The sequence below is a fragment of the Hyla sarda genome, chromosome 11 (assembly GCF_029499605.1).
Source record: "Hyla sarda isolate aHylSar1 chromosome 11, aHylSar1.hap1, whole genome shotgun sequence".
NCBI classification, from domain to species: domain Eukaryota; kingdom Metazoa; phylum Chordata; class Amphibia; order Anura; family Hylidae; genus Hyla; species Hyla sarda.
Genome location: NC_079199.1, coordinates 40292271 through 40302912, shown reverse-complemented (window position 1 = coordinate 40302912; position 10642 = coordinate 40292271). Strand labels below are relative to the sequence as shown.

At 44.4% G+C, this 10642-nt stretch overlaps 1 protein-coding gene across 2 annotated transcripts; it reads right to left on the bottom strand.

Moving 5' to 3' along the window:
• Positions 1 to 1960: 1960 nt before the first annotated feature.
• On the bottom strand, positions 1961 to 10373 carry LOC130295511 (protein kinase C delta type-like). Of its 2 annotated transcripts, XM_056546345.1 has the most exons (3): positions 9370 to 10373; positions 3150 to 3912; positions 1961 to 2986 (listed from the first exon to the last, which is right to left on the bottom strand). In XM_056546345.1, exons 1-3 carry the CDS (start codon positions 10279 to 10281, stop codon positions 2970 to 2972), a joined length of 1692 nt encoding a protein of 563 aa, XP_056402320.1. In that variant the 5' UTR covers positions 10282 to 10373; the 3' UTR covers positions 1961 to 2969. The 2 variants fall into 2 exon arrangements, with proteins under 2 accessions (XP_056402320.1, XP_056402319.1); XM_056546344.1 differs by having other exon boundaries at positions 1961 to 3912; positions 9370 to 10372.
• Between the last annotated feature and the right edge of the window lie 269 nt (positions 10374 to 10642).

Genomic DNA, 10642 nt, shown 5'->3' with positions numbered 1-10642 from the left:
AGTCAAAATATTCTTGAGGGGATCCTCAAGGTTAAAACCTACAATTATACAACCTGTCCCAGCATGGGACTTATCGATGGTGCTCAAGGGGTTAGCATCTCCCCCCTTTGAGCCCTTGGAGGAGGTGGACATGAAGTTTGTTACCATTAAAATAACTTTTTTACTGGCAATCACTTCAGCCAAAAGGATTGGGGAACTTCAAGCGCTCTCGGCACTTGAACCATATACTAAATTTTTGCCGGATCGAGTGTTACTCAGATTCATGCCATCCTTTATACCTAAAGTTCCATCATTCCAAAATATAAATCAAGTTATATCCCTGACAGTATTTTCTCCTCCTCCATCCTCCAATGAAGATAGGGCTCTTCATTGCCTAGATATCTCGAGATGTCTCCAGATCTATATAAGAAGATCTTTGGAGTTTCGGAAGGATGAAAATCTGCTAATTCTCTTTTCAGGACCCAAGAGAGGTCTTAAAGCTTCAAAGCCCTCCATCAGTAGATGGGTAAAAGATGCCATTCGTATTGCCATGGTATCCCAAGGTAAGGAGCCTCCTGAGTTTGTAAAAGCTCATTCCACCAGGTCTGTATCTACCTCCTTTGCGGAAAGGAGTCTTGTTCCCTTGGAACATATATGCAAAGCTGCTTCCTGGAGTTCACTCTCCACATTTATCACCCACTACAGACTTGACAGTAGATTGGCCGATTTTTCCTCATTTGGACGGACAGTATTATCTGCCGTCAGGCATGAGAGCCCTCCCTCATAGGGTTTCTGCTTGCCATTTCCCCATCTGTGCTACTGGTTAGGACGTAAGGGAATCGTTAATTTCTAACGATAATTTGTTTTCCCTTAGTCCTAACAGTAGCACAACTTTCCCTCCCTAGTTAAGTTATTTTCTTCTATTATTTGCCTTTAGTTCTTCTTGTTACTACACAATGAGGCAGAGGATGACCCTCTTACTTATACAGGGGGTTGTTGGTGTGTCTTTACTGATTGGTTAATTAGGTTCAATAAAACTTCCATCTGTCCTACCAGTTCGCGGGGGGTGGAATACCCCATCTGTGCTACTGTTAGGACTAAGGGAAAACAAATTATCGTTAGAAATTAACGATTCTGTCTGATCATAGTGCTCTCTGCTGATACCTCTATACATGTCAGGAACTGCTTTGGGGATTTTGTTCCTGCTCTGGACAGTTCCTGAAGGACAGAAATTTCAGTAGAGAGCACTGTAGACAGATTAAAAAAAAAAATCCAAAAAGAAAAAAACTTTCTCTGTGGTATACAGCGGCTAAGTACTGGATTTAGATTTTTAAATAGAAGTAATTTACAAATCTGTTTATCTTTCTGCCACCAGTTGATTAAAATTTTTTTTTTTCCATCGCGTACCTCTTTAAGATATAATTTTCCCATTACACTAATAGGAAGATTCCCTTTTCAGGAGTGTGTGAAAGCTGGGTGACATACAATGAGGTGGGGACTGTAATGGCTGCCATGTTGCTTGCCCAGTAGACTGTTCCTATGGGATCTGTCCATGTGGACACTTCTCTACCGGGAATTTCCTTCTTCACGAATGTTGCTCTGATGCTCTTCTGGTGTGGATGTTCTCATAACAGGAGCGTCCATAAAGCATCTATAAAGATCTATTACTCCATGAAGCATCCTCCACTATGTGCTCATTCTAGGCAATCCTCCATGACCTAAATATACCCCAGCTCTGACTTGCACCGATACATTGTAACAAACCCTCACTTGTTATATTACCATAAAAGTTGTTGCTGGGTTTAGAAAACCAATCTTACAAACGATCTATTAGGGGATTAAAGATGGGTAATAGATGGGGGTCCCTCATTCAGGATCCTCATCTATTAGTCAGAATGGAGAGAGGTTACTAGCAGCGCCAATACGACATTTATTAGATTGATGTCCAGTGGAAATAAAGACAAGTACAACCATGTAGGGGGTAAAAAAAAAGTTTATTTATAGGGATGGGGGGGGACAATAATAAACAAAATACTATTATATTATACTATTATATATGTGTAAGTTAGTGGTCTGTTGTACTGAACCGTGCTCGGCCGTGTTGATCCAGAGGAAGGCGAAAACCCCCTGTAAGGAAAGAGCCAATTGTCCTTATTACCAGGGGGGAAAATTCCTTCCCGACCCCAAATATGGCGGTCAGAATAAATCCCAGGATCAAAGGCTGGAACCAAACCGGAGTGATAGAAAGGGGGGGGGGGGGGGTAAATTAATTTAAATTATAAATATTTTTTAGTTATACATGTTTCTAATAGTCTATTGGTAAGTCTAGTAGTCTAATTTTTATGTTTGGGTCAAATACGTTTTTAAGATAAAAAAATATATTAATATATATTTATTTATGAATTTTTTAGAATTAGTTGTGTTACTAAGAGGGTAATTTTATGTTATTATGCTAAACCTATTTACGGCTATATTGATCCAGAGGAAGGCGAAAACCCCCTGTGAGGAATGAGCCAATTGTCCTAAAATCAGGGGGAAAAATTCCTTCCCGACCCCAAATATGGCGATCAGAATAAATCCCTGGATCGAGCCGATATGTCCCCTATCTGTGGTCTGTGTCTATGTGTGTGCGCCTATCCCTATCGTGTAGTGTGTGTGGTGAGTGCAGTACTTACCCGGCCTGTGCTTGGATGGGTTCAGGGATAATATCCGCCACTCAGCACCCCAGGATTACAACATGCGGCTATTGTTCCTGAACTTACCAGATGGAATCTAAGCACAGGCCGCTTCTGGGGGCGTAGAGGATCTTCTGGCTGCAGTGATGTCAGATGCCAGCCCAGGAATGGAGGATGCCAGGTAAAGGGCCTGGGGCAGCAACACAATGGCAAAGGTGTGGCATAAAGATGTTCTAGAGCAGCCGAGGTTACAGCAGCAGAGACATGAGGCCTGGATCAGGAGGCCGGAGGTTCTGAGCAGTAGGCGCGGTGTCCTCAGAGTCCAGATCCACCTATGGAGAAGTGAAGAACATGTGATGATAGTTATCCCAAGAGAAGGTTCTTACTGGGCCCAGCTTGGTGACGTATAATTGAATCCGGTCACATGGTGGGTGTCCTCTGTGTCCTCCGGCCACTGCAGATGGTGATTTTGCAGAACTGTCTCAAACGGCTTACATGGTGGCTTGGCTCTCCTCTCTTCCAGTTCCTCCCAGCGAATGGTGGAAAAGAATGGATGCTTCCGGATGTTTCTGCGCACCCCCAGGCGCTTATCGGGATTCTTGCGCAGAAGTTGACTGATGAGATGTTCAATAGCAGCATCCATCCCGGGTGGAAGTTTTGGCTCCTTTCTGGTGATGGCTTTGAAAACCTTCTGCTTGCTGTGGCCGATGAAAAATGGGAAGCGTCCTGTAGCCATCCTGCACAGCACAATCCCAAGGCTCCACCAGTCAACGGCTGTGTAATACTTTTGTCCGAGAAGCACTTCAGGGGCCATGTAGCAGAATGTTCCTGTCACTCCATCGATCTTGCTGGAGGCTGTGACTCCATCTTGTGCCAGGCCCAGGTCAATGATCCGGATGTGGCCTTCTGCATCCAACATGATGTTCTCTGGCTTGAGGTCTCTGTGGACGATGTTCTGTCCATGGAGGAACTGGAGGCCGCATACCATCTCTGCTGCGTAGAACCTTATGTTGTTGATGTCCAGGTAGCAGCAAATCCTGATCAAATCCTCCAGACTGCCGCCGGACAGGTACTCCGTGATGAAGTATGCGCGCTCCAGAGACTGATGTGCGGCATAAAGGTGGCATAGAAATGGACAGTCTCGGGCTGCCAGGAGTATCCGCCGCTCTCTCTTGATGGTTCCCTCGTTGTCCTCTCTTCTGTTGATGATCTTTATGGCCATGTAGGTGTCTCGGCCAGGGACTGATGCCAGGACCACCTGTGGAAAACAAATGGAAGACGCTCATTAGAAGACATCATAAGGTTGATATTGGTCAGTGTTTCTCAAGCTCGAACCTCAACACCCCCAACAAGTCATGTTTTCTGGATTTCCTTTAGTCTTTCACAGGTGATACAATTATGGTCAGTGAATCAGGAATCACCACAGTAATATCACCTGTGGAAGACTAAGGAAATCCTGAAAACATGACCTGTTGGGGGTCTTGAGGACAGCGCTTGATAAACATTGATATGGAGGAGGGGGGGGCTGTTTATGGGTGGACTTAGTGATGGGTCAGTTAGATAGCACCAAGGAACCTTAAGCCTAGGAAAACTGCAAGAAAGAGCTATAATAACCTGTAAATCCCCCTTTAGCAACAATCGTCTCTAACAAAGTTTCCTGCAGCTACAAATGCTGTAAGTTTTGTTCACCAATAGGATACCTGGCAGGTTTGGTGGCGGAATCCTTGTGGAATCCAGTCCGCAAGATGACGCCGGCTCTAAAAAGGGCGTTCAGTGCATAGTGGTGATGCCGATGTGATTAAATCAAAAGTAATTTGGCTAATAGTGGAGATGCGGTATCAGACCTGCCATTCAGGCGCGCAGAAGCAGTAGATGGAAAAGTTACACGCACGTTCGGACAGCACTTTGAATCATTTATGCACTCTAATTGGTTGAGGCTCAATAAGTACAAAAGTGGTAGGTATATGTTGCGCAAGTTCAAACAGCCTTATGGATGCATAGGCAAAATAAATACAAATAAAGATATGTGATATTTTAGGGACACAGGTTGGCGTTTGCGAACTACACATACATCCATAATAATATGAATATTTACCAATTTAATTGGCAGAAAAAGACCATTGTGCACATGTGTAAAGTAGGAGGAGACCAAATGAGTATCAGGTATATACTCTGTACACCTGTCTATAATGCAGTTATATAACAGTAGATGTTACAGCTATTACATAAGAGCTAACACAATCTATGAGAATAGAACAGAGGGGAACTTGTGCCAAGTGTAACGAATTGTAATATTAAAAGTGTATTAAAAAGATTAAAAAAATGAAATGTGAACAAAATTTAGGAAAATGTTGAACAGCTTATCCACCATCTGAAAAGGTAGCGTAAAGGAAAACAACGAATGGTGTAAAAGCCAAAAACCTGGATCCCTAGTGTGAAAGTGATTCATAGAGGTGGATGAAGAATGGGAATAGAGTGCGGAAATAGTGCTAGGCGAATGTCACTGAATATCAGCCGGTGCATGGTGGTTATTTAGCAGTTGTCGGAGTTGTATGTTGATTGTAAAACTGGGCTCCAACCTCCACAACTCCCAGATTAGGTACCAAGAGGAACAAAGAAAAATGATTAGAAAAATACTATAAAAATAGTCTACTATGTGGTATTGCAGTTTTCCCGGAATGAATGGCTCCAACATGAGAAATAGTCTTAAAAATGGGCAGAAGTCCCTACAATAATGATGGGTCCAGAAAACAAAATAGTATCCTCATCGAGAAAGAGGACAAGAATGGATCATCAGGATGCATCAATGGGGGTATTTATTAGATAGTATAAAAACCGGGAATTCCAGAGGGTTCACTTACTTTATCTCCTAACTCTATGAATGCATTGAACAATGGATAGACATGTCTTTGAGTTGGTTGGGATCAGTGTAGTTCTCATCTTCTGGTCCAAATAGGTTTCTGTAAGATTGTATTGAAACCATAGAAATCCATATATGGATAACTAAAAGAGAAGAATATATATATTTTTTTTTTACTAAGAGCCAGGGAACGTGCTCTTGAATCAACCAAAGTGCAGACGTGTTACACTAAAAAAAAGTGCACAAAGGATGTGGTCTATCACAAGCCCTTCTCCTATAGTTCTCCTCCGGATCAAAAGGTACCTGTGAGGTTCCAGGTTCAATATCCCTTTTTGCCGAAGCTATTAAGCAACCACAAATGCTCCCTGCATCCCCCTTGGCGTTAGCAAAGGTATCTGCCCACAGAGCCGATAACAGTCGGTACCCTGCCCATGCAGGAGTACCCGGGGTTTTTGCAGGGAGGTGCAGAACCTAATGGCCACACACACCTCCCCTAGACCGCCAGGAGGAACACCCAGAAGGTATTCTAACAATCTTGTGGACACACAACACGCAAAAGTGTCACAGTGACAAAAAAGGAAATAAAAAAGTGAATGTGTGCAGATATCCTGGCCAAACATACAGCCAGATCTATAGAAATGTCTCTGATGCTAGCCAGAAGGCCGGAAATCAAGAAGTGAGTGCCACAAGGTGAAGAGTTTATGGTGCCAGTGCTTCCACTCAGTGCGCCAATACTCCCAGTGAGTTTCAGCACCTCAGGGTCACCACTCCCCAAGGCACTAAAGTACCTCAGCTCTAGACCCTCTCAGCCTCATGGCAAGACCCTGAGGAAACAGGTCACGTCGGGGCAGCAGTCGAGCTGTTTCCTCAGAACCAGCCCTGGAACGCCCTGGTACACCTGTTCCCTCCATGCCTGACCCCTCCATGCAGCACCCATCCCCACCAGCCCAATACCGGAGCTTCGGGTCCCCGCCTGAAACTGATAAGAACAGAAACTACACTTGATCTTAGTCAAAAGGCCGAGAAGCGACCTCTACAGCTCCTAGATTAGGTGCCAAGAGGAACAAATAGAAAATGAGTACAAAAATACTATAAAAATAGTCCACTATGTGCAGTTTTCACGGAATTCATGGGTCCAACATGATAAATAGTCTTAAAAATGGGCAGAAGTCCCTACAATAATGATGGGTCCAGAAAACAAAATATTATCCTTATTGAGAAAGAGGACAAGAATGGATCATCGGGATGCATCAATGGGGGTAGACATGAAATCCATGTATGGATAACTAAGAGAGAAGCGTTGAAGGGGACAAAATTCAAGGACTTTATTCCACAGAAGACTGGGTGCTTTTCACCTTCTGGTCCTGGTCTGGTCACACACCTGTAGAGTCAGGGGGATACCTCACCTGGTCGCACCATGGATGATGCGTCACTATCGTTGCCACCTGACCGGCATTCAACCAAGGAAAACAAAGGTAAAATATACATAATAAGCACCATCTGACCCCCAAGTAATGCACAAAAGAAAGAAAATGTGCAAAAAAGAAATACAACAGAGCATACAGAGATATAGGGCAAGGAAAAAACAGACTATAATGAATAGAAAACCGTAATCCCATAGGGGGAAACTCTTTTGTTGCACTTTATTATTGGATTTATATTTTGAATCCTATATATATTACATGTGAAGAGATATTATTATTTATTACCTGCGGTATTGGAGGAACAATTTACAGCGATATAATATCAGCACAGAGGAACTTTTATACATTTACCTTATATTATTGAGTATTCCCGTGCCCATTATAAAGACCTGTGTAGAGGAAGAGCGGTGCAGTTCCCGTAGCAACCAGTTTGCTTTTATTTTTCAGAGGCCTTTTTCAATTGGTTGCTATGGGCATCTCCACCTACCAGCAGACCCACCTTACCACAACACTGCATGTATGGATAACAAAAAGAGAAGCATTGAAGGGGACAAAATTCAAGGACTTTATTCCAGAGAAGACTGGGTGCTTTTCACATTCTGGTCCTGGTCCGGTCACACACCTGTAGAGTCAGGGGGATACCTCACCTGGTCGCACCATGGATGATGCGTCACTAGGGTTGCCACCTGGCCGGTATTTTGGCCACCTTGACGGTATTTTTATATTAAAAATACCGGCAATACAATGACCAGTATTTATCCAACCAATCCTCCAACTCCCGGAATGTTGCACCATAACCTATACCAGTGTCTCCCAACCAGAGCACCCCCAGATGTTGAAAAACTACAACTTCTTGCATGGGCATGCTTGGAGTTGTAGTTTTGCAACAGCTGGAGGAACCCCATGGTTGGTAAACACTGACCTATACTATATACTACTGTACCGTCCAACATGCTGGGAGTTGTAGTTTTCCTTTGGGCAAGCTGCTGAGTTGCAGGCTGTATCAGGGCATGCTGGGAGTTATAGTTAGTAGCTAACTGCAACTCTTGAATTTAATTTAAAAAAAAGAAGCGATCAAAAAGTCACATTGAAATAAAAATGGTCCTGTTAAAAGCTACAGACCGGGGCACAAAAATGAGCCTCATACAGGCCCTTATAAGGAGAAATAAAAAAGTTATAGGGGTCAGAATAGCACAAAATTCCCCCCACATATTTGTATCATGTGATGTCACGCATATATAATTAATCAGGCCAATGATCATGGCCGGTATTTATTAATTTTTTTTTTTTTGCAAAAAAGGTGGCAACCCTATGTGTCACATGTGGGCCATATAAAGTAAGTGGTGTGGGGATCCTACAAGTTTTCCTCAGTCCACCCCCAGGAATATCCAGGCCAGTTAGCTCAATTTAACTGGACTACAAAAGGGTTCAACCAAGGAAAACAAAGGTAAAAAAAATATACATAATAAGTACCATCTACCCCCCAAATAATGCATAAAAGAAAGAAAATGTGCAAAAAACAAATACAACACAGCATACAGAGATATAGGGCAAGGAAAAAAACAGACAATAATGAATAGAGAACCGTAATCCCATAGGGGGAAACTCTTTTGTTGCACTTTATTATTGGATATATATTTGGAATCCTATATATATTACATGTGAAGAGATATTGGGGAAGATTTATCAAAACCTGTGCAGAGGCAAAGTTGCCCAGTTGCCCATAGCAACCAATCAGCTTACTTCTTACATTCTTAACAAGGCCTCTGAAAAATGAAAGAAGCGATCTGATTGGTTGCTATGGGCAACTGGGCAACTTTCCTTTCCACAGGTCTTTATAAATCTCCCCCATTATTATTTCTTACCTGCGGTATTGGAGGAACAATTTACAGCGATATAATATCAGCACATAGGAACTTTTATCCCTTTACCTTATATTATTGAGTATTCCCGTGTCCATTATAAAGACCTGTGTAGAGGAAGAGCGGTACAGTTCCCATAGCAACCAGTTTGCTTCTTTTATTTTTCAGATTGGTTGCTATGGGCAACTGCACCGCTCATCCTCTGCACAGATCTTAATAAATCCCCCCTATATGTACTGTTTACACACTGCTCCAGAAGACCCCTCTGCACCTTCTCTTCTCCCTGCGTCTGGTTTCCTGCACCCACACCATCTTGGGCATCCCAACTTCCATCTGCCAGGACACAGTACATGGAGGTGCCCCAAGGGATCCGTTCACACCTAATACCAAGTGTAGTCCCTTCAGGGAGTTTTATATGGATGTGCATAACCACCAAAGCCATCAGGGGCATAATATTGTGGGACTACAAGTTCCAGCAGACCCACCTTACCACAACACTGCAACCCACAACAATACAAATGCAGCCTAAAATGGCTGATAACAGAAAACAAGATGGAGATAGAACTTACTTTGCCGAAGTTGCCTCTACCCAGGACTTGGTGGAGGTTGTAGTGGCTGATGGTAAGCCTGGGGTAGGGACCCGATGTTCCTTGGCTGCTCCCAGGTGTTGACTCCTCATCCTCTGATCCTCCATTCTCGTTGTCTCTCCTCCTCTTGACTCCATCCTCGCCTTCCTCTTCCCTCTTCCTCTTGCCTTCGCTCTTCCTCTTCTCCTCCTTGCCATCTTCTTCATGTTCAGTAGACGCCATCCCAGGTGTTGGTTCCTCATCCTCTGATCCTCCATCCTCGTCTCCTCTCCTCCACTTGACTCCATCCTCGCCTTCCTCTTCCCTCTTCCTCTTCTCCTCCTTGCCATCTTCTCCATGTCCAGTGGACGCCATCCCAGGTGTTGGTTCCTCATCCTCTGATCCTCCATCCTCGTCTCCTCTCCTCCACTTGACTCCATCCTCGCCTTCCTCTTCCCTCTTCCTCTTCTCCTCCTTGCCATCTTCTCCATGTCCAGTGGACGCCATCCCAGGTGTTGGCTCCTCATCCTCTGATCCTCCATCGTCCTCTCTCCTCCTCTTGACTCCATCCTCGTCTTCCTCTTCCCTCTTCCTCTTCTCCTCCTTGCCATCTTCTCCATGTCCAGTGGACGCCATCCCAGGTGCTGGCTCCTCATCCTCCGATCCTCTGTCGTCATCTCCTCTCCTTCTCTTGATTCCATCCTTGCCTTCCTCTTCCCTCTTCCTCTTCTCCTCCTCGCCATCTTCTCCATGTCCAGTGGTCGCCATCCCAGGTGTTGGCTCCTCATCCTCTGATCCTCCATCGTCCTCTCTCCTCCTCTTGACTCCATCCTCGCCTTCCTCTTCCCTCTTCCTCTTGCCTTCGCTTTTCCTCTTCTCCTCCTCGCCATCTTCTCCATGTCCAGTGGACGCCATCTCAGCGGTTCTCCTTCAGTCTGTAGACCTCGGTCCAGTCACGTCGGTCGCCAGCAGAGAGTAAACGGCAGTTGGTCGTGTGCAGGTGATGTCATTGGCCATGGGATGCTCTGGTGGCACCTGCCTGACACTGGCCCTATAGACCTGCTCTGCCATATACAATGTGATGTGGGAATCATGAGGGACATCTAGGGTTGACCTTAGATTGTTTGCTACCCTGTGCAGTTTGATGGACCTTATGATGGACCACAGTGGTCTCCAAAGTATGGACCTCCAGGTGTTGCAAAAATACAACTCACAGGCTTGTTGGGCATTGTAGTTTTGCAATATCTGGAGGTCCACAGTTTTGAAACCAATTGAT

Excerpts from the sequence above, each read along its gene's own strand:
- LOC130295511 (XM_056546344.1), bottom strand. The coding sequence starts at position 10,281 with ATGGCGTCCACTGGACATGGAGAAGATGGCGAGGAGGAGAAGAGGAAA. Across the intron at positions 3,913-9,369 it reads GTAGAGGCAACTTCGGCAAA|GTGGTCCTGGCATCAGTCCC; the intron begins GTAAGTTCTATC and ends TGTTTTCCACAG.